Source organism: Cygnus atratus, chromosome 2 (assembly GCF_013377495.2).
Source record: "Cygnus atratus isolate AKBS03 ecotype Queensland, Australia chromosome 2, CAtr_DNAZoo_HiC_assembly, whole genome shotgun sequence".
Lineage (NCBI taxonomy): Eukaryota > Metazoa > Chordata > Aves > Anseriformes > Anatidae > Cygnus > Cygnus atratus.
Genome location: NC_066363.1, coordinates 101,354,749 through 101,379,623, shown reverse-complemented (window position 1 = coordinate 101,379,623; position 24,875 = coordinate 101,354,749). Strand labels below are relative to the sequence as shown.

The window sequence follows — 24,875 nt, the reverse complement described above, 5'->3', positions numbered from 1 at the left end:
GTTTTCATGAGTCTTACTTTGCATTTGAAAGGAAGTTTGCATTAAGAGTGAAAGGTTGCTAGGGATATTTTTGAGTAATGATGCTCTATCAGCTTACTGTTGGTCTGTTGGACATACTAATGCTTGATAAATATTTGTGGTATAATAAGAGGAACTAGTCCCCAGTGTGAAGTAGTATACATGGTCTATAAGGGTACCTAGAAATCTAACCTCAAGGACTAATTAAAACACTAAATAGCATTTTCTTCCCAGAATGTTCTCATTCATTTCTGTAGGACTAATCACTGAGTAAAGTGATGGTCACTTTTTTTCAAAATAGCCATTTGGAAAGGGGAAAGGGAAAGGGAAAGGGAAAGGGAAAGGGAAAGGGAAAGGGAAAGGGAAAGGGAAAGGGAAAGGGAAAGGGAAAGGGAAAGGGGAAAAAAAAGAAAGCTACATTAGCACTGGTATTGATCAGAGGAAATCACTGTTTTGTAGATTAACTATATCTCTTCATTTTCCCACACATTCTCCATTTTTAACAAGTCAGCAGAAAGCTCTTGTTCTTTATGAAGACATTCTCAAGCAGTATTTCAGATGAGAAACTTTTTTTCCTAATGTTGTAACTTTGGTTACAGACTACTATTCAACTGTGTGTGGCATTTCTGAGTTTGAGCTCAGAATTTGATGCTCAGATTTGAGCTCAGAGTTTGATGCTCTTTCACTTGGAGTGTTTCATTAGCTATCATTGTGCATGGACCCTTGCAGTCCCAGAACCATTCTAAATTGGCTGGCATATTAGCTAGCTTTGTAATTAGCAATCGCTATTACTTAAAAAGCATCCGATTAGTGCTTTTAATACATACACTGCATATATTGTATGTTAATTTCATATTGCTACATTTGAATGTGATATGGTGTAAATAATCCTTCATTGGACAAAGCTGTTCTCAGAAGAGTAAGTCTGGTCCTGACTCTTTTGGGGAGATAATACCCCCTGTGTCATATATCCAGCAACCTGTATAATAAGCAATGTAGGTAAAAGTGTAGATTTTATATACAAATAAAATGTACTTTAAGGAATAGTTTAGTGGATGGTAACATCAATATGATAAATCTTTTTAAATGTCATTAGTGTCTTCAAAAGCAGTCACATAACATTTAATGTTTATGTTAAAGACAGGATAGTAGATGGTATAGTGGCTGGGTACTGGTTAATTACGCTGACCCTTTTGATCAGACTTTCAGAAATGAAGGGGGAATTGTCAGGAAAATGTCAGTTTTCATATACCTGCGTAACTATAGGGACACACAGCTAGCCATTTGCAAACACAGATATCCGCAGAGACTAAAATTAGCAGAATCCTATTTGTGATGCCTCTTCCAGCATCTCTAGATAAGTGGGAATGATTGTTGGTAGAAATATCAGTTTTGATTTTATTATAACTAATAAATGCAATTTTGCCAATTGTTGTAATTAGCTGTGCTACCCTCATGCCAACCCAAGTTTAATGTTCCCAATGATAGGAAACTAAAAAAACAAAAAGAAAGCATTAAAAATATACCAGTGGTTAAAGTTACGAAATAATATTTGCTCATATACTGTAATTATTCATTTAAATTGATTACTGCATCATTCAATATTTCCTTAAGCAAAATTTTTATAATGCTAGAAATGTACAGAGAAATGTAGGGATGTTATTGAATTGATGTATATTCAAAAATATGCATACATTTAAATACTTGGAAGTACTTAAACATTATTAAGTAGTGAAAGAAAAAAGTGGCAAAAAAAATGTGGGATTTTTTTTTCAATGAAAGTTGTCTTTATTTCTTGTAAGATTATTTTTCACATATTTTTATATGGTTTTTTCCTTTATGAATTTTCTTTTGACTTTTTAGTTCGGTGATTTACACTTACATAATAATAGGACACTCTGCTGCAGGTGAAAGGCTCAAAAAATCACATATCAAAGAAAATACAAAGCAGTTTCTTTAAAGGTTGTATTTGCTGAAACACAAGAAAAAATTCCAGGTATTATTCCCATATTTCATAAAATATCTTCAAGTATAATTTGTCAATAAAAAATAATTTTAGTAACAAAATTGCTTTCAATTTCAATATATATACAGGCTAATTTTCTGTTCTTTTACACTAAACAGAACTTATATCCCCTTCCTATACATTATAATAAAAATTGTGTAATTCATGCATGACCAGTGTTAACCAGTAATACGTTACTACTTAATACAGGTAATATCCGTATGTTCTTCTGAGCCACAATAAGAAATAGCCACATAGTTGCTTCATAATTGCTGCATATATGCTCTATGGCTCAGTAAGATAGTACTGCAGTCCTGTGGGGATTCTTTTTTTTTTTTTTTCCTTCCTATTAAATTCTAATTAATGCTGGGTGATTTTTAGAAGATATATTGGTACATATGGTTTCTCTGTGCCATCTTTTGTTCTTAATAGGGAATATCAGATCTAAGTCCTACTAACCCAAGCAGGAAACATTTTCCAGTTCAATCAAAGTAAGCATATTTGGCTGGGTTTGAACTTCTGATAAAACTAGCTTAGTTTAGAAAGATGAGTTCAACAATTTTTGGTGCAAGTACATAAACATGTTTCAGGAAAAGCTAGCATTTTAGGTTTGCACAGCTTAATATTAGGGAAAGCTCAAAAAGTACATGAAATTTTTGAATATGCATCAGGACAGTTTCTGTTATCCACCTCTAATGTTGCATACATTTTATTTTCAATTTAAATTCATGGTGAAACCACTTTAAGTAGGCTGCATGAGAAGGGGAAGGGACAAAATTCCTCATCTTTGCTTTTAAACTTTGTGAATTACATAGAATTGAAGCCCTTTTTTACCAATGGAATAATGTGCTGTTGATAGTGACAGGAGGGTGTTTCCTGGAAGAGAGGGCACAGCCTTACAGAGCAGGAGATGGCATTGCGCAGAGGGATGAAAAGTGAACTGAGCAACAGAGTGGGCACCTATTTGGGGCTTTACCTCTTCGACCATTCTGACAGCTCATAGTGGTGCGTGATGGCAGACTGTGGAATGTGAACTTCGGAGATAAACAAGAAAAATCTGACATTATTGGAACTCAGAAGGTGTGGGGTTTAGTCCATACACAAAAGATTTCCTAAGTTAGGATTCTGAAAACAGTCACACCTCTAGCAAATATAGACAAAGAACTGTAAGTATAGTGAATTTATATATATATAAATCTGCCCCCACCACTTCATTCCCAGAGCATATGTTGCGTAGCATGAACTGTTTTAAACTTAAAATACCAGAAGAGCTTTTATATCACCTCATGACATTTGTATAGCAGCATCTTATAAATGAATTATGGGAAAGATGCAAATGCAAGAATTTTGATTTTATTTATAGCTGTGAATGCTTTTTTTTTTTTTTTTTTTTACAATTTATCATTCAGTCCAAGAATTCAGTTATCTTAAAAGGAAATTAAATTTTTTTTAGTGATAAGTATCAGTTACCACTAAAAAGTCAGCGTTTACCACCAATAAATTTAATCTACATGCATTAAAGAGAAGAATTTTGCTGGCAGTATTTTATGGCCTTATTCTACTGTAGTATTTCATGTTTCAAAATTTACATGTAATCAAAATGAAGAAGTAATAGTGATACCTCTCTTTCACAATGTGGTAACTATCATTCTTAAAGCTTGCTATTGTGACTGGTCCATTTATGTACTATAAATTATAATAAATACATTTAAAAATTCATAAGTAATATTTAATTTGTTACCCGGAAACACAAAGCATTCTAGACTTGCTATGGGTAAACTGCTTTATAGATACACATGATGAAAGGAGAAATATGGCTTTAACTTTGAAAGGTAATTCACCTACTTCTAAAGAAGATTTCATATGTAAGACAAGGAAAAGATCTAAGGCAATCCCTTGCAAGTAAGCAATAACTATCAGGATGTATTAGGTGAAACTAACTCACACAGTACCCTCCTACCCTTGACCTTCCAAATACATTTGGAGATAATGTTGATGCTTCTGACAGCATACACAAATCCTCACAGTACTTTGGGAAGATATTTCACTTCTGCATTGAAAGTGTATTCTTTGTCGTATTGTGTAGATAGTTGTAAGACACAAATTTTTAGTTATACAACAATACAGTGCATGCATTACAGTCTACTTTGCAAAATACAGCCATAATCTTTTAGCACTCACATTAAGAGAGTTTATTCTATGTGGTAGGTGGAGAATGGTCTAATCTGGGTCTGATCACAAACATCTTGCAGGGAAGAAGCAGCAGCTTAAATTAAACTACTGGAGTCGAACACTCTGAAAGGCTGTTTCTGAATCCAAAATTTCAAGTTCTAGATATTGCTGTAATAGAAAGAGGCAAGTGAGCAAGTGGACTGGAGAGATGAAAACAAAAACACTCACAAGAAGCAGCTTCCTAGAACTTTTTTGTTTGTTTGTTTGTTGGTTTGCTTGCTTGTTTCCCCAAAAGTCTGCTGGAAATGTGGTGTGAGAATGCATATAAATATAACTTATTGCTTTTACATGAGAGTAGTATTTTGAATATATATTGATGTTAAGCTAGAGTTATGGAAATGCCAATACATTTTCCTTTCTCCTTAGATGTTTGTAAAATTAGAAAGATTAGTTTTGTATGTTTACCATCATCTCAGTTCATGAATGTACTCTTTCGGACTGGATGCAGGCAAATGAAATAAAGTAATAAAATATAGATTTAAGTAAAATTTTGTATCCTGATCATCATGCAAGAAAAAAAAATGCAGGCTCTGAATAGACCTAGGCCTCCTGTCAGCATTTACAATATTCTGTAATACAATTTAGTCAAAAAGGAAAATGTGAGAGGGAAGGAAAGGAAACATGAAAGCACCAGACTAGATTTGTTCTGTCACTTGTATGCTACAAGCCTTTCCACATTGATTCCCCAGAGTGGGAGTAGTTGCTGGACGAGTCAACAGTAACCCTCCCTTGAGGGCTTGGCGTACCTGTATGTCAGTGCACTGCCCCCATGCCCCCCTCTCCATGCTGCCAGCATATGACAATGTGTCTTGTGAAGTCCCCTTCTTTATAGACATAAGTCTGCTTCATCAGACCTCACAAATATCCAAGGAAAAGGCAAAGGTGGAAAGAGAGGAAGGCAGGAAAGCTGGAGGGAAATGTATTTTCTTCATGCATGAGCAGAAAATGAATTTGGGAGGTAGGATTTTAAATGAATTCATCTTATTACTATTAACCCCCCTGTTTTATTTTTATTTTTATTCTCTAGTGATATACCTGCTTTCTCCATACTTCCATCAAGCAGGCTGTATCTGTAGAAAAAGTGTTAAGAAATAGTATGCTGTTACCTCAGTATTTTCCTCTTACATACAAAGTTAAATGTCATCTGGAGATTACTGACAAAAGTCTCTTACTACCAGCAGCTGAGGATGTCATGAGAAGACCAACTTTGGAGATATGTGTCCTAAGGCAAAGACTGCAAAAAATCAGGGTTAAAGGAAGCCTCTTGGCTTGCAGCACTCATAAATAAATAAATAAATAAATAAAATTGTGTCCCTGCAGCAACAGTCATGTTAGTCTCAAAAATTCCCAAACTGACTCGGTCATTTGAACTTTCTGCCTGGGAACTCTGTCAGCTAATAGACAGATTAACTCAGGAACAATCTATGCATGGATTATTCAGGGCCCTGAATAAATCCATGTATCCAAATATATTGTGGGGACCTGGAAGAAAAAGGCCTTTCTTTATTTCTTGTCCAGCAAATGTTTCTGTCACTTGAGATCTGTGCCTAACCAGGCAAGGATTCAAGGACTGTACCAATTAGGCATGGAAAGATTTTGCTTGGATATAATTTTTTACTAATTACAATGAGTTATCGTGATTAGATGCTTCAAGGGATGCATGTAGTTGATATTTATTTTCTTTTTGTCTTTCTGAATTTCAGCACTGCATTGGAGAGATTGTCACCAAAGGATTTTCCAGGTGTTCCCAAAAATAGGAATGAATAAAATAAAATAAAATAAAATAAAATAAAATAAAATAAAATAAAATAAAAGTGGCAGTTTAATAGAGACATTTCTAGATGACTGGAGTCAGCCAGTCCTAAGGATGGTCAGATATAGACTATGACAACGGATGTTCATTTTGGGCCTGGTGCCCAGCCTGCTCTCCAGAAAGTTTCCCTTAGGTGAAGCTTACTCTGTAATAAAAGGCAGTCGGCCTAGCTGCATGATTTTTATTAGTTGTGGTTTCACACTATGTGAACGCCAGTTTGAGATGTTTGTTTGACCAATACCAGACATTTTGTGATGTTAAATTTGGAAAGTGGAGAAAATGTGAGTGTGTTGGAGAGCAGCTATTGTGCTGTCTCAGAGGGAGTTCATGTCTTGGTAAACTGGCAGATAGGGAGCTCTCAGATAAAGATTAATGGGATGCAATGGACAACTCAGAAAGGATGAGGAGGTTTTGAATTTTCATACAAAAATTCCAACTAATGCCTAAATTGCTCTGAGACCAAAAAGAAGTGAGCAGAACTGAATGAATTCCTTATTCAGTCTGACTTGATGGGCATAGGTGTTCAGTACAGCAAAGGAACAAGTTTTGCATTTAAAGAACATTTTATTGCTGTTGTTTCCTTTACCCCTAGAAAAATACGAACCTTTAGAAAAAGAAAGTTTTTCAATAGTTCAGCTAAAGAGCAGTAAAGACTATTTCAGATATTATGTTTGATGTTTTTTCTAAATTGCATTTTTCTTTCAGGCAGGCCTTCTAGAAAGATATTGTTTTGAAAACTCACTTGTCTTTTCTCTTTTCTGTTAACTCCATCTCCTATCCCCAAATCTGAAAATGGGAATTGCAGTACTCATAGTGTAAAAACCCTTTTTTAAGTTCATAAATCAAGGCAAAGAGATAGAAGAGGAATTTTGTGTTACTAACTTAAGCTAGTTTTTAAGAAGTTACTGATTTTTCACTGTTACTTTTTTTTTTTTGAGTAAAATGTTAACGTTAATATTTATTTTTATTATTTTTTCAGAATTAGAGGCAGAGGAATGGTGCAAACATCTTTGCATGGAGTGTCTAGGAACCAGGCTCAATGATATAAGTCTTGGGGAACCAGATTTGCTTGCTGCTGGAGTTCAGAGAGAACAAAATGGTAAGTAACTTTATAAGTTCTCCTATATCGGTTCTTGGCTGATGTCCCACGTTATATTTGTTGGTATTTGTGTCTGCTGGGTTTTTTTTGCTATTACCTCATTAATAACTAAACTGTTGGATGTGATTTCAAGGCTTAATCATATTTTTTCTACAAATAAATATGATTAAATTCTACACCAAATAGCATACATATAGTGACTTCATGTGTTAGTTGTGTTCACATTTTCTTCTCATGGGAAAGGATGATAACAACCTTTCTGGCTGAGGAAGCAGTAGACTCTGTGCACTGAAATAAAGCAGTAGCTGTTGTTCCACAGCCTTTAAAAGACAGTGATGAACATTTCAACAGCACTTTGGACTACAAAACACATATTTGCTTTAAACTCATATCTGCCTGGAATAACAAAAAAACTAAATCTAAATGTTGTCAAACACAGGTGGAAAGGACAATGGCAGGTGCTAGTCAGCCCTAAGCCCAACCTTGTAAGTCTTTTGAACAGAAATTTAGACACATGCACAGGAAGGATGCTAGTGGGTGGAATATGCAATAACAAAACAAAATCTGTGATTTTCCTGTCATTTAATTCCTATTAATGAACATGAGGGCAAACACAAAATGTGCTCATTTATTCCTCCCTAAATTACATCACTTAATGTTTATTACTGTCTTGATGCTTTTATAAAATCCAATAGCTTTTAACAAAGTAATAAAATAAGCTGCCTCAATGGTCATAACGAAACAAGCAAAATATTATTATAAACAAAATGACATAATTAAATTATAGAATGAATAGTACTATATCAATTATATTGTATTAATTTCTTATGAGATTCTGGACATCTCTGAACCTAATAGCATAAAATGTACAGAAATCTTCAAGGAAATTGATTCAAAGATCAGGTATTTTTTGTGTGTGATTTAAAGAAAGTTCAAATGTTTGTGAAGTTGTTTCCTTTTTATCAGAGGCAGGATTTAATTTGTGACTTGGTTTAATTATCCACTTGTCTCCAACTACAGTACAAGTATAGAAGGAAATGCTACTTATGACATAGGAAAGTGATAAGGATCAGAAACCACTCAATGTATCCTACTTGGCTATCCTATAGGCTCACCACTATAAGTTTAACAAATTATGACTGATCAGAGGGTGGAATCATTTGGGAGCTCTAATAAAAAAATAAAATTAAAATTTTATTTTCTTGCCAATTTTATTCATTTTTATTCATATATATTCCTCATATAATTTATTTTGTCCTAATAATAATATTTTTAATACATTATGTTCTTCATCTGTCCAAGTGCTTACCCATTCTTGCTTTTAGAGTACATTTGCATGCTCATAAAGACATGCTATCAAAAATTTTAGTTCAAAACATATCTAAAAAAATTTTTAAAGACTACTGAGCTTTTTTTGACCTGAAACTGAAAGGTCTGTCTAAGTTACGTTTTGAATTTAAAACTCATGAAAAGTGAGTATATTTATAATATATCTGAATTCTTGCTCATTTTTAAAATGGAAGCTGTATCACTGCCAAGGTCATTTTGTTATTTTCACATTAAATAATAACTGTACACTGATAATTTACCTTTGAAAGTCATTATTTCAAAACATATAGCAAGTATAAGTCAAACTCATTTTGAGTTTGACTCTTGAGTTAGTCTATGTAGTAATTTACTTGAAAAAGAGATGCAAATGTATAGTTTGTACAATCTGGAGTAGAATCAAAAAGTCTCAGCACCTTATTTCACACATTGTGTAGCCATACAAAGGCTTTCTTTCAGGTCACTGACTGAACAAAAGATTTCTCTTAGTACCTGAGCAAGACCATAGATTGTATTCTCATAGAAACTACAGTATCAGTGGGTTTACAATTTTAGATTTTTTTTTTGACATTTTAAGGGCTAAAAGCAATTGAATAATAGTGTTATGCTGTTTATACCTCTATGATATGACAGGATGTTAGATATGACAGGATGTTAAAACCACTAGTCCCTACAAAGCAGGTGTTAATCCCATCCCACTATATTTTTCAAATGGTTACTTTCCCTAAAGATTTTTTGAAATGTTTACAATTTGATAAAGATACTTCTTTGATCAGAAAAGAACTAGCCTAATGAGTTTTCTTTCATAAGATATTTTACTTTGTCCTGGCAATAATATTTTTAATACTCTATGTTCTTCATCTCTCCACGTGCTTACACATTCCTGTCCTTAGAGGACATTTACGTGACATATGGCATGTACTTCTAACAGTATTCAGTAAAGGGATCAAGTAAGCCTACTATCCCTTGACAAAAGAGGGAAGGTTTTCTGTTGTGTAGGTTTCTGTTTTAGTCATTGAATATGACAAACACACACACACACCAACCGGCATATTTAGTTTGGAAGGTTAGTAATAAATCTCTTAATTGTTATCATATATGCCCTGGGGCCATAAAAAAAAATCTGTGTTACGTGCTACTGATAATTTTTATACCCAAAGACTCATTGACATATGAAAATGCATGGCAGGAAAAATATGCATTTTTTTGTGATTTGTCTAACATCCATTTTTCTTATATCTGAGTTTCTCTCACTCTTGTAACTCTCCTGAGTGTTTTTTGTTTGTTTGTTTGTTTTGTGTTTTTTTTGTTTGTTTGTTTGTTGTGAGAAATGCAACAATATGGTTTGCAAAACAGTTTATTTTAAAGACTGGCAGAATTGGTGTTTAGTGTGCAAATGTCATGGTTAAAAGGCTGTACATTATACACGTATTTCTGTCACATGAGGATAAAATGCATGATAGCACAGCAATCTGAAACATTAATTCTTTTTTTCATTCTGAGTTGTTTAGTAGGTGTTAGCAAGTTCTCTTTTATTGGAGCTGCACTGTTGCTTGACCCTCTAGCACCAAGCAATTCTGTGGTGATGGCAGCTACAAAAGCCAAACTATAGATCTCCACTGCTTATAGCAGAGACCTCTGGCTACTGTGAGAAGACTACAGAAGACTTCTAAGTGATTCCTGTGCAAAGCACATCAGTAATAGAAAGCTTCTCATTGAGTTTCATCTCTGTTATTACTTTCAAGTATTACCACAAGCATTAAAGTTGTAAACTCCACTGTGGAAAATGACCCTTAGGTGGTTTTATTTTTTATGTCTAAGGCTCACAACTAGTGTCTGCTTAGTTTAGTGATATGCAGTTTCTGTTAAAACGGAGGTCTGAATTTAAGCTTCCCTTCTCTCCAACCATTTTACTTTCTCTCTCCTGCAAGTGCATGTGATTTGGTAGCATTTGTCAGCCCTATAACAGCAACCCTGTTCCTGTTTAAATTTATTTTCACAGCAGACAGTTTCTTACTATTTGTGAATGTCCATTTAAATTATTTTTTAAGGAAAGAGAATACAGTATTAAATCAAAGCCAGTAAAGACTACAAGATCACATTTAGATAACAAAATTAGTATAATGGCAGTGGAGCTATATATACAATGATAGGACAAATAATAATACACAGTAATAACTTCAGGAAAGAAAGTCTGGACTCAGTTGCAATTTATAACAATGATGACAAGTGGTCTTCTATCCTGTGATACTTATACACACCCTTAGGTTTCTCAAGATATCCCTCAGATTTCTCAAGCTGCTGATAGGGAAAACATGAATGTAGGTAGAGTGCTGTCTTCATTTGGAAAAAGTGGAGACTAGGTTTCCAGATCTCAATGTATTTGCATTTCTATTATGTGTTGCTTTGCCTGATTTTTTTGTTTTGTTTTGTTTTGGAAATATTTTATAAACCTTTGAAAGATAATTAATTTTTACTTCTTTTACTCCCTGCCTAATATTTCAATTGATATCTCAGAAAATTGCTTCCTTTGTAAAGTTCTCTCTTTCTCATAACTGTTCTACCTTCCTTTTTTATTTAAAAAGATAGCACCATACTGCAGTCTTGCTTTCTGTTTTTTAATTGCCACTAACTCATTAATTTGTTAGAAAAAAATGTAACTCCTTATACTGAACAATATCCTTAAATCCTCAGAAGATGATTACAAGTTATTTCTTTATGCTACATGTTGAGATTACAAACTACAGCCAAATCATAGGGATTTCGTAATGAAGTTCATATAGCTGACCTGTTTTAAGGCATTTTCTAGGGTCTGTACAAGTCCTGTTTGTGATTTACTACATGAAAACATTGTACATGCTTTTTATTCATTTTCTGTTATCTTTAATCAACTGTTACAGGGTTGTTGTGTGTGTGTGTGTTTTGTGTGTGTGTATTTTTTTTAAGATAAACCAAATATAGGCAACTTTATTTTATTTGATTTTATTTTTTTTTCTCCAGAAAATAAAGACATTTACAGTTTTAATGGCTGGGTAAGACAGTCAGTTTTCAGATTCTTCTCTACCTCACTATTTATTAGTGAAGTAATTAAAGATAATTAATTAATTGTAGCTTTTTTTTATTTTATTTTCATTGAAATGCTAATAAGCATTTCCACACATTATTAACAGAAACAAAACCATAATTTTTTAATTCTAAAACCATGGTTCCTCACTTTTTAAACCAAGAGAAATTGTTTTAAGAGACCTGACATATGTATGACCACAAAATGCTGTGACCAAGACTTAGAGCTTTCTTTCCACCTGAAAATAGTAGCTTCATAAAATTCATAGATAGAGAAGGAGTTTCTTCCAGATAGAATGTGAATGTTTGCTTTCAAAGCCTCTTATATGGATCTGACCAACCTGACTGCCTCCTTTCATAAGCACTTTTTCCCTCACATTAAAGCTGAAATGAAATGAAACCTCTGGATTACAGGATTGGAATGTTGTCTGTTCAGCTCTTCATCTGGGATGATTTAGGCAAAGGAATCCAGTGATAAAATGATTAGAACCAGGACCATTAGGCCTCCCAGTCATTTTTTTTTCCCTAGTACAGCTGCACTTCAAACTGAAAGACTGAGAACATTTCAGAGCTGTCGCCAAGTCTCCATCTCAGTCAATATGCCCATTTTAACAAAGCCTCTTCTGCTCCTGTTCTCTGGAAACCATTATTAAAGGTCATCTACTTGCTAAAGCCCAAATGCTAAACACCTTTATGTAAACAAAGCATATGACGAAGCATTGCTGTGCTTATTCAAGGAGATGGGAAAGAGCAGCTACACTGAAAACAGTGTGGCAATATATCAGCTCATCTGGAGTCCTCCACTCCCTAAACTTTGCTCTTACCAGTTTTAGAGGAGAGAGGAAGATTGTAATGCTAAAATGATGAGGAATTGTACCTGCTCAGTCTCAGTCTTGACTTATCCAACAGAATAGCATCTTCTTGTTTGGCTTCTTCCATTTCCCTATTTGCTGAGGCCCTCATTAACTTCCATGTATTTAATCTTACCACCCAGTGGACAATTATTATCTCACCCCACTGATACACAGGTGATGACTGATCCACAGAGAAACTAAATATCTCATTCAATGTGATTCAGAAAATCTGGAAACTGAATTCAAGTGGAACTAATTCCAAACATCCCAAATCTAGACTACAAATGATCATTCTTGCCAGTATGAGTTTAAGGGCAAAACTTGCCTCTAAAAACTGAATGATTTTATTACCATTATCTAGAAACTTGTTCAAATGGACAAATTAGACCCTACATTTTAATTCTTGAAAACATTTAATAGTATTCACATTTTTTCATGTCCTCAGTTTCCTGTTATTTTAAAGTGTTAGTAAATTTTAGCTTCAAAAGCACGTTTGTACACTTTCTTTTCTTGCCAATTTGAATAAGTAACAATAGTCCTACATTTTGCCCTGCAGCTCATGGTCACTTCCATCAGGCAGAATTTCTTTAATTCATGACACCTCACCTTAGACACCAACTTCCACTACAAAGAAAACGAATGTCTCTTGACCTTTCAAAGATACTGTATGTCCTCAAGATCCTTCATGTAATAATGTCCTCAAATGCTTCAGAGAAGTTGAGCATTTTGAGAGTGTTCTGGTGGCTTCTAAAACAGCTTGAAATAGCCTTGTGTCTTCAACAGAATAATTCAATGTCTACTTTGGAAAATAATTGCACCTTTCAATTTTCTCTGCTGACCAAGTACTCTGTCAGTGAAGAGTTAAAGGAAGGATTTCACCTCTCATATAGTAGTGCCATTACCCCCCACGCACACTGTGTGACTTGTGTGTAATGGTGAGGCCTAGAGAACCAGCTGATATGATGAATCTTTCTTTCAAAGAGTGGAGGTAAGTAATAGGAAGCAACAGCATGGTAATGTAAAACTGGAGTCCAGTATATGATAAAACCACATCTGCATAGCTCCTAGGCAGTTTTGTATGACTCATCACAGCAGCATTTAAATACTGAAAAAGGGCAAATATATACAATTCCATTGTAAATTATGTTATCTTCTCCACCATTCCTTTTCTGATGCAGTCATTGGCCTGTACCTCCATGTGTGAGATTTCTGTTTATTTCAGTAGACATTAGATTTGACCTGTGCCCAACACATAACTCTGAGAGTTAGGGGAAGTTCTTTTCAGCAATTTCAACAGCATGTGCTAATCTATCTATGCTGTATATCAGAAGACTTTTACAAAACATCAGGAGTTTTGCACTTGGGACCTTAGTCCTAAAATAAAAGTTTTAGGGATAAGACCATTAGCTTGATTAATGAGAACTGGAGCCTGGGAGAAGAGGTTGAATGGCTATGAGACAGAGTGAATCAACTGAGTCATCAATGGGACAAAATGATATTGACTAAAACAGAATAACATTGTGGATGACAAGTTTGCATACAGCTATGCCGGACAGCAAATCTTACTGCTCACCCAGCAGTTCCATTAATTCTTCAGCCAAACTTTTGTTACTTTATTGACACTCACACACTCATTCACAATTCTGGCATATTTTATATTAACTCACTTATTTGCAATATTTTCACTGATTTGTCAGAAAAGTACATGTAACAAACAACTTAAAATGGAGTAATAATGTTGGAGTTATTGACCATCAAACACAACTGGAAGCTGCATCTCATTTTAACTGTTATGATTATTTCTCTCATTTTTTACCTCTGATTACTTTAAATTCCTTCCTAATTTTTAAAAGAACACTATGAGAAAATACAGTGCAAATAGTGTGTTCAAAATATTCCATGCCAAACTATCATTCATTTATTAAGTAATAGGAGAAAACTTTTCTAGCAGGCATCCCTTCAAAGTACATTTTTCTAGTCCTGTTCATAGAATGAGCATTCATCATGTTCATGCTTCTAGTTTTTCTTACTTTTTTTTGTCAACACCCTTCAATATAACAGTATTGACACTTTGCATTTCCAACCTGTTTCAAAAATGAAAGGAAAGCCTAAGGTTTCAGTGCCTTTAGAGATTAAATACTCTAGCGCTTCCAAATGTACAACCTGAACTTTGTTTTCCTTTCTTTGTAGAACTAACATTAGTTATTCTTCAAAACAAATTACATTTTACTTTAAAACCCTTTTACTATTATTGTGGTTTGCTTATTTATTTATTTTTTCTTTTCAGTTAGTTTTTGTTTTCCTTATTAATTCACTCGCAATATAGGCACTTCAGAAAATTGTTAATGCTCTTGAACTCGTATTACAATGACAGCACTATGAAGTAGAAGTGCAGCTGATAGCAGTTGATGTTGAGACCATAATATTATGTAGTGTTAAATGAGATTTTTCAAGAAATCAACTGATTATTAAAAATGTTCAGAATTTTACTGAGTTGGCAAATAAGTAGAAACTGAATGCAAAAGAGTAATTATTAACAGGCTTCAATAAGTAAACCTGGGTTTGCAAATTCAGCTCTAAGGGGCAATGATTGTATATACCTGTTTTGCCAAGATACCTATAGTTCTATTCTTTGAGAGAGGAATCTCTATCAGAGTTCAAGCCATTGCAAATTTTGGTTTGCAAAAAGTCATAGACCTTACTGTAAGGATGCAGATTTCAGTTCAGTTGCTGGGGTCATATATTAAAAAGTACTCTGAAGATCATGTGTGAAAGATCTTTCAGTCTGCTGCATTATTTATACTGAAAAAGAAATGAAAATTCTCCTCTTGGAGTATTGGCAACACTTCTTGGGCATCAGTTAATCCCCACCACTGTTCACAGGCTAGAAATTTGGCCTTGATATCTGAACCTTTGGTAACTAAAGACTTTATTGTTGTAAATATATATATATTCAATGCTAAATCTTGCTTAAACTGTCTATGTCTTATTCTGCTTTTGTCTTCCAGAGCGATTCAATGTATATCTTATGCCTACACCAAATTTAGATATCTATGGGGAATGTACAATGCAGATCACACATGAAAACATCTATCTCTGGGACATCCACAATGCCAAGGTCAAGCTGGTCATGTGGCCTCTGAGCTCTTTGAGGAGATATGGACGTGACTCAACATGGTTCACATTTGAGTCTGGAAGGTAAGAGTTAAGGAGAAACAGCAACAAGAAGTAAACGATTTTTGGGAAGCACTCTGCTAAGTTAGATTAGCCTCTCATCGTAAAGTAAGAAAGATGGAATACATGGCTTCTCCATAGACTTCCATTTGTTGAATATCACTTTTCAATATATTCAGCCCAATGTTCAAAATAAACATTAATATACCTCATATTTAAAATGAGCTTAAACTTTATGGTTTGTCACCTCCCCTTCCTCTGATTTTTATTTAACTGCCATTGAACTGTCATTCTTAGGTTTTATGGGTCTCACTATGCTTCTACACTAGTGTGCTATATATTTGAGAACAGTTGATGCAAAAGAAATGAAAATGGAAAAGGCTCATCGTACAGGGGAGTAGCTTCCATCACAGTAGATATTACTTTTTTGGGTGTATCTGATGACTGATTGCCACCCTGGTATATAATTGCAAGCAGGAGTACAGAGAACATTGTGAGCCCATAAAAAGGCTAGCTCTATTTTTCTGCCTGCAGTTTTAATCCTCATTGCCATTTCTTTTCTCAGAACAGTTTTAAATATCCATGAAGACATAATTCTTTCTTCTATTTAATAATGTTTTTCCAAAAATCAGCAATGGCTGACCCATGTTTCAGTTTAATTTCAATGATTAAACTGTGGGGTTCATGCAAGTATACAGTTTTAGTAAGAATCATTTGGTAAATCATACCTTCCCTCAGGCCTTAAACTACTTCATGGGAAACTAAAAGGAGCGTGCCTGCTCAGCACCAGAAATTACCAATCAGTACCATCTTACTCTGGAGAAGAAGGGAAAAAGAAGGGGGGAGGGGGGAGAGGAAACTAGGATTTAGCTTTATCTTATTCTTCCTGAATATCCCATTCATCTGACTCTTTGACTAAATTTGTATTTTCAAGCATGTGTTCTATTAAGGGGGAATGGGGTGATTTCTGCATAAAAAGATAATGATTGAACTGTTTCCTTATACAGATTAGTATATCTATCTGTCTCCTCTTAATTGATTCTGAAGGAAACTCTCTTTGGAAATGAGAATTGTCATTAACTCAAAATTAAAGTGCTAAAACTAATTCAAATTAATCACTTGAAGTTGATTTGTAATACAATGTTCAAAATGTGGGTGTGCTTCTTCTACGGTATTTTCATTATGAAAAATTTCATTCTATACCATCCTGAAATTCTAACTTTTTCAGGATGGTTGCCTTCTGCACTGGTCTATTTCTATCTATTGCACATCAGTACTAACAGACTGTATATAGTGACTGTATTTATTCAAGAAAAATGAGTTTTATCTCTGTTTTTTCAAGCCTCCCACAATATTTTAATTTCATACTAATATCTAAATATCATCCTCTACATCCACAGGCCATGCAACCTGATGAAAGTGGATTGTTTTCCTGTGTTTTATTAGTATGAGCTAGCTCTGCCTTTATCTGTCATGTTTTATTGACTTTGATCTGATTCGTCCCTTTTACTTGCTTGGGAATGATTTATCTGTCTGATTTGGAATTGTGTAAGGACTAGATTTTGATTGGCAGAAAAATATAGAGGTAAAAAATAGGACTAGAGAAAAAAACAGTATCTTCAATAACATCTGAAGACTATAAAGGGCAACTCTAATGCTCATTTTACAATCTGCTGTTGATTTGCTTGGGTTTTTATTTTTTAAATCAGCATCTTCTTTCTTATCTTCCTGAGACACTAATTTATCATTGTCCCTTGATCTCCTAGTATCTTAATACAGTAAATTCCTGATGCATGCTGTCTTATCAGAAGCAAAGCGCTCATCCATGGTTTATGAGAATGTTACACAGTAAAAGTGTTTTTGCTTTAATATTTCCCCAAGGCTTAAATATTAAATAGAGGCAATTTCTTTAAAGGAAATATTTTGAAATAGGTTCTTATTTTTTACTGAGCTTTAGCAGTTATGTTAAAGTATATATGAATGTGCTCAATTTGCATGAACATTGAGAGCTCATTTTCATATATATTTATTTATTATCCAACCTCAATTTTGGTATTACTTTCACACACACACACAAAAAAATATCCCTCGCATTAAAATAAATGGACATATTCACAACAAAGTACTATAACAAACAAGTGGATCAGAATTAAACTTTCAGACAATTAAATTTATCTTTAATAAACATATTGCCTTGCATTTAAAAGGAATATGTATTCAGATATATAAAGCTAAAGTATTCATTTATCTAATGAAATCTAATAAGTACACAATTGAGAGTATGTCTAAATCATGGGTGGAATGAACACAGATTTTTTTTCTGTTGTGTTTTTGACTGAATTGGAGTTTCTGAATATGTATCTTTGTACTAGCTAGGAAGTTAGACGTATCCTTATTTTTCATTATGTAGCAGATTAGTGAAAGTAAATATTTCTTGCAAACTGATTTAGTCATTTGCATTCTTCGATATTCAAGTTCTGCTAAAAAGTGGGGGAAGAACAATTTTGTGTGGCTTAGTTTGATGCAGAATGGTGAGATTCTCATTATTTAAAGTATCTTATTAAGGGCAATCCCACTCAATTAATCTATTGATCAAAAAACAGTAATTCACATCTCTGTTGGGCACTACAATGGCTTTGTACTGATTAATGCTGTACATCTGATATAGTGAATGGGAATTCAGTAATTCAGAGCCCCAAAGGACCTAGCATTTACTTTTTCCAAGAGCCAGGCTTTCCACCTAACAAGCTTCAGATTGGCTTGACTGGTTTTATTGTTGAATTATCAACAATTTTCCTTAAGGTATGTACACAGGTAAAGTGTTCAGATAAATCATTGTCATTATTTTGGTTATTGGGTATGTTGGAGACACTGTGCCTAAGAATGCAGTTAATCTGTGCAAGTTTCTCTTGGAATTTATGGAATTGCCGCTTCACATGGGTGTTAATCCTTGACTGACCCTGAAATGGCAAACAAGTTCCTTATGGAAATGCCTACTCAACTGTCTAGATGAAGATACTGTAGATATGCTTTGGAATAATTAATTTTATGCAATCTAAGAAACATGCCAGAAAAGCAGTAAAATAGGTACAGATAAATTATCTCAAGGTCCACATTAGATGTGAAGACACTATTTTCAGTGCCAGAGTTTCAGGATTCATTTTTCTGATGCAAACCAAACATTCTAAAGGCCATAAACAATGTTTAAAATTTACTGTATGGGAACTACAGAAGACAGTTATCCAAGCTTTCCTTTTGGCAAAACAAGCTGGCTGAGGCACTTTTTGTAGGAGCGTAAGAGGAGACTCCTAAGAATTGATAATTTTTTCTCATATCTTGGGGTAGGGCACTGTGTAAAGTAAACATATATGGACGTTTCATTGTTTTTGAAGTGTTCTTTTTTTTTTTTTCACTTTGCTGCAATTCTTCCATGGACATTGAACAATATTTTCTGTCTATGGAAACTGTATAGTCAAGTCTGTTAATATCTGAGATATCTGAAAACAAAAACAAACAAACAAACAAAAAAACAGTCAAGCTGAAGTCAAGTTAAGTACAGTGAGAAGTTGCAATAAGGGAATATGTTGTGAAATGCCTCCAGCTGAGCAGAGAGGTAAATATGCTCCTGGAGTTTTGAGAAGAATAAAAGTAGCCACGAATCCATGACACCCTCCTTTTTCTGAAATATACTTTCTTCTATTTCATAGACAAGATGTAGAAATTTAAATGATTTCAATATTTCCAAATTTATTCATGCTCTGCATTTGAAGAACATAGTGTGAATACTGTGGCATTAAATCACACTAAACTTTTGCTTATTTATTTTTCTTTGATTGTGTTTTTCTCTTCATGAGAAAAAAAAATAATGAAATGTGATATTCCATGACACATGACACTTCAAAGATCTGGAGTCTATTTGTTTGGTTAAAAAAATATTAAGCTCAAGCATGGCAGAGTGGTTACATGAGACTTTCTCAGATTTTGTTTTCTATGTATGTGACCCACAACTGACATACTCATTTTCTCAGTGCATACTCATTTCTCATACACAGATGCTAGGGTTATCTGAAGCAGAAAGTTCGATATTTGCTTCAGGCACTACATCTGACTGATATTTTTCATTTGTCTGTCAGTTTTCTGTGGTGATTGTGCGAATGTGAAAAATATTAGTCGATTAACCCTTAAGTTTTGGGAAACATCCTCTTTTTCTTCCCTTATGTGAGGAGAGGTCCCTTAGGTATGTGCCTTATGAGACAGTTGTTCTGGGACTTCACATGCTGGCGTATGTAGCAGCTCACGTCTACACCTTCCTGAAGAAAAGCATTTAACTCCTGATTGCTGGTGGATTGTCTAAATCACGCGATAAGCTTATCATAGGTTCAGAATATCATGGAATTTGTAAGTTCTAAGGGTTTATAAGCCATATGAGCATTCACACGGAGCTGCAGTAAATAGACTTATAATTTCACATAAACACTCACTCAAAGCTCTCAGTATCCGCTACAGTATACTGTTAGGTTCTTTTGTTTGCTTGTTTGTTTTTCTGTGACACCTTTTTAATATTTTTAAAAAGCCATAATATGAATTTTATGTGGGTTTGTTTTATCTGTTTTTTCTCACTGCCTCTTCCTTCTTTCTTGTATTCTTACCCCAAGTGGCATGTATTGCTAAAATCTGAATATAACTACAAACAAAAAAAGACAAGACAAACAAACAAAACAAGAATCTCTTGTCTGTATCCTTCCCTTCTTCTTTCAGTAATCACATAGCTCTAGTTTTAAGATGTGACATTTTCACCACTGAAAATATTTAATTAGTTCCTGGCATTCAGTAGTGCCAAGGTTACACTCTAATATGTTGTAATTGTAGTTCCATTACTACTTTTTTTTCCATTCCAACTTCATTCCAACTCTCAATTTCCTTCTGCCCAGTTTCTGACCTGGAATAATTTCTGTGTTAGTCATCTAATTTACTTAAATCCCACTTAAAAAGGAGTTGTGTGTTCAATTCATCTACATGACTCTTACTCTGTTTTTGATCATGGCACCTAATCTAGAGCTCTTTTACTGGAATAATTAATTAATAATAATAATAATAATACAGCTTGTTGTAAGTGATTTATAAAGTGCTCATTGCATTTTCTCTCTGCCAAGGCTCAGACTGCTTTTGTGTTGGTAAGACAGAGTGTGGTCCACCAAAACTCACATACAAATAAAATTCTCCGCAACATAACCAACTATGGCAGACAGAAAGGATTATATGCTAGCTTCTTTATGCTACATTTCTACTGTGTGTTCTAAAGTGTTCTGCTTTCCTTTAGTCCCTGTCTTAAAAATTCAGCCATGATATGTATACACACAACTACAAAACTTTCTCCAATTGACGAAGAATGCTTGTGACATTCCACTTTACTGTAAAAGCTCTATTGTTGATGAGAAAAACAATGACATCTAAGAAAGACAATCTATTCAAAGAATAAAAGTATTTTTATTAAGATGTAATTTTATTGCAAATAGATTGAAAAGTCACTGACTCCTAGGACAGGGCAGCAAAGTCCACAGCTGAAGTTTTGTAGCACAGTAATGAACAAATTTATAAATGCTAAATCAGTAGGAGTGAAAACATCACTAATTCGTTAATTCCGTATTGTCTAAGTGGTAAAATTCTTTACAAATTTGCACTGAGTGAAAAATATGTAGTTAGAAAAGGTCACCTGAAGTTTGTCTAACGAACACAAAAAATGTGTAGCTCAAAACAAACCTCATAATTTCTGTGGTATTTATAGAAGTGGCTCCTATTTGTATATTTTCCAACCAGAGGGCCCAGCATGAATTTTTCTCTTCAGCTGATCCAGTATCTTTGGCATGATCTAAATGTTACAAAGTTATTAATGAAATCACTAATGGTATTGGGTTAGCCTAGTATATTAGCGGACAGCATGTTATATTCCTTTTGATGATCCTGAGATAACAGGAGCTATGCCTTCCAATTGAAGTGCACAATTTGATTTCTGCCTTCTAACATGCTTTTATGGCATAATCAAAATAGGTTTTGTTTTAAAATATTTTGAGATTACCCACCATTTTGCTTTCTGATGGCTTTACATCCACACATAAGCCCAGAAGAGTTGGTATTTACTTACCATTTTCCAGCTGTCCCTTTTTCACACATGTTGCTCTGCTGCAAGCATCCATTTTTGCATTAATATTCCTGATGCTGAATATGACTAATGAGGTTATTGCTATGTAATGTGTGAGTGGAGAAGAAACAGACAAAATAATTCATACATTTGTAATCATATTAGGACTCAATTATTATTACTACTACACATTTTAACTGTTGAACTCCATAGTGGGCAAAAATTAATCTCATATAGCAATTCTGAATAACTGTAGATGCCCCAGCACATGGTCCTTTACTCTGAAGGAGTTGTATTAACCTTTAATCTTCTACCTCAAAATACAGGACAACTGAAACATCTCAGATTTGAAATGTAAAGCTATAACAATGCTGTTTCACCCATTTAAAAAATAAATAAATCAACAGCACAGCTCAGGTACTCATGTATACAAAATGCTAATAAATTTCATAATGGTGCTCATTTTTATATATATAACATTTACATTAAGAGATAGGGTTTCTATTTTAGCTCTTAAACACTGTTGCAACCCCCACCAAGCCAATTTTCATGAGCTGATTAAAAATGCTGAAACTAGGCAGCTAATTACCTATACAGACAGTAGGAGAGTGTTAAATACTTTACACAGGGAAATCCAGAAGGCAACACTTTCAACAGAGACTATCTAGACAGCAAGAATGCTAAACACAAGTAAATCCTCCTTTTCTCCAAAGCTTATGAGTGTAGTACTATCAACTGAGGAGGTTTGCAATATCCTCTATGTACTGTGTACTGCACAAATGTAGAAGGAAGTAATCAAAATGCAAAGGGTGGAATTTGCACAACAAAGAGCATTGTTCATGAATATGTAGGAACCTTTGCAAAGGCATACTTGCACATACACACACAGAGCACTGCAGAAGCATTGAGGGGCGTGTTTTTAAACATTTGTAAGCTTCATTTGTTGTCAGGAACTGTGTTTCCTAGGCCTCAGCTGGCATATAGGTTTATTCTAAAGGTCATTGGAATGTTTCAACAGTTGTTTCTTGTGTGTCACACATGAAAATTTGCAATGGAAGTTTTATTTTTCCCTCAGTCTTGGGACTTGATTATTCTGGAATCAAGTCTCATAGAGCATGACTGCCAGCCATGACTCAGAAGCTGAGAAGCTTACGTCAGCAGGCTGGTCTTGGAGAGTTTGCCTAATATCTGCCAGATTCCCTGTTCTCAGCTAGTGTTAATTCATTGTTATCGCAAATAATATGTTCACTGATAAAATGCCTATTGGCATCTTTTTATTTAACTTTACTAAGACATATCACTTGTGGAGAATGAGGGCAACCACTGATTTCTTTGCTTCAAAAAGAGGTCATTTGAGTGGTTTGGGCATTGACAGAACAGTACAGCAGTTCCAGAAGTACCTCTGTGTTCTGGATATAGCAACTGTGTGACAGCAGAAACTCTAGTGCAGGAATGTCCATGGTTGTTCTTTTTATTAGGCATTGAATTCTTGCTTGTCATTATTAAGTTGAATGCTGTTATTAACAGAACTTTATACACAAGTATATTACCTATATACTTTTGGATACATACTTATATGTGTGAACTCAGTGTACCCAGGACTGTGTTGGAATATGTGTGATTGTGGAAGGTACTATTTTTTTTCTACCGCTATAGTTATTTCAATTTTCATTTAAGAATCAAACAATAATCATTAAAGAAATTATTTTTTTTATTAAATTAGTTTTTTTTCACTTCCATTAATTTAATTAATAAATGATTAATTCCATTAGTTATGCCATCAATTAGAAAAACAAAATATTCTCCACTGTAAAAAGCTATAGCTATAGAAAACCAAGAAAGTAATATTAAAAGTAAATTGATGAGGAATTTTCTTTCATTTGCTTTTTGTGATTTTTTTTTTTTAATTTTATGTTCGTAGAAACCAGAGAACACTTCGGATATTTTGGTTAAAACATTTAAAGCATGCTCAGAAACTGATACAGATTTCTCATCACTTCTCAACACCTGCACTCTTAATGATATCCAAGCTGTTTTGTGGCTATTTGCTACAAATACAAATACATGAAAAAAATATTTTACAGATGTATTTTACTTATAAAATAATATAAAATATGTATTATCCCCAATTGTATAGGGAATACAATACAGTAGCAAAATGTCTATACATACAAATAGCCAGGCCTGGAAGAACTATCAAATTGAACGTTTGTGGGTAATTCCTTTTATTTTTTAGATAGTGATGGCATACTCCGGTGAAATACAAATGTCCATGCACTAAATTTCAGTTTCTGTTTTCACAAAGCATTATCCTAAGGAGAAAAAGATGCTAATAATTGAAAACCATATCACAGCTTTCCCAGCATTATCATGCCCTCCTCAAGTCTTTTACTGCAACTAAATGTTCTCTCATTCTAATTTAAATTAACTAAAGAATTCTCAAAATACTGTCACATAAGGGAGATGGAGAGCACTTTATACACAGTGCCTGCTCAGAAGCATTCTAGAAAGTGAGGCTATTTTTGAGGTGGGCTTGACTGGTCCCACAGGCTCTTTTAATCTTCCGCTTATTTATAAGGTACTGAAGGAAGGTTTGTCCCTTAGCCCCTGTTAGAGGAAATGCTATTAGCTACTGTGTCCCTCCTAATAGTACTTCTTCACTATCACAGTAAGTTATTGCTATTATTGCACTATTAATAATTCTGTACTCTGAGTAATAGTGTGATGGTGTGTGATTTATTTCAGCTGTAAGTAGTCACTTGTCACATATTTTCTAAAAAGCTTCCATCTTATTAGAAAGAGGGGAGGGAAAGGCAGTCTAATGGAATCCTTCAGTCTCAGCAGTTCCAGACATCATTTGATCTTTCTGACTTTTTGGAAGAAAACTCAGTACAGTGCTATAACTCACCAAGATGCTTCATCTAGTTGATTATCCCGTCGGTGGCCAAAAAGTCAAATATAACATTGCACTTGCATGACTTGTTTGAACCGGTGCAACAAAGCAGATTTTCACATTTTAAAGACAGATATAGACAAATGTATACTTGGACAAGCTTGAGAAGTGGGAGTATGTGAACCTAGTGAGATTCAACAAGTCCAAGTGCAGGATGCTGCATCTGGGTCGGGGAAATCCCAGACATGAGGATAGACCT

General features: G+C 34.3%; 1 protein-coding gene across 4 annotated transcripts in view; it reads left to right on the top strand.

Annotated features, from left to right (window-relative positions):
- The window catches only part of DOK6 (docking protein 6), a 214,043-nt gene that overhangs the window by 142,113 nt on the left and 47,055 nt on the right, over positions 1 to 24,875 (top strand). For 3 of the 4 annotated variants that reach the window (XM_035550561.2, XM_035550560.2, XM_050708955.1), the window contains 2 exons: positions 7,048 to 7,167; positions 15,419 to 15,608. In XM_035550561.2, coding sequence (XP_035406454.1) covers positions 7,048 to 7,167; positions 15,419 to 15,608 — 310 coding nt within the window. Of the gene's footprint in view, positions 1 to 7,047; positions 7,168 to 15,418; positions 15,609 to 23,644; positions 24,064 to 24,875 lie in introns of those variants that run through there. The other variant, XM_035550562.2, reaches the window with a different exon arrangement.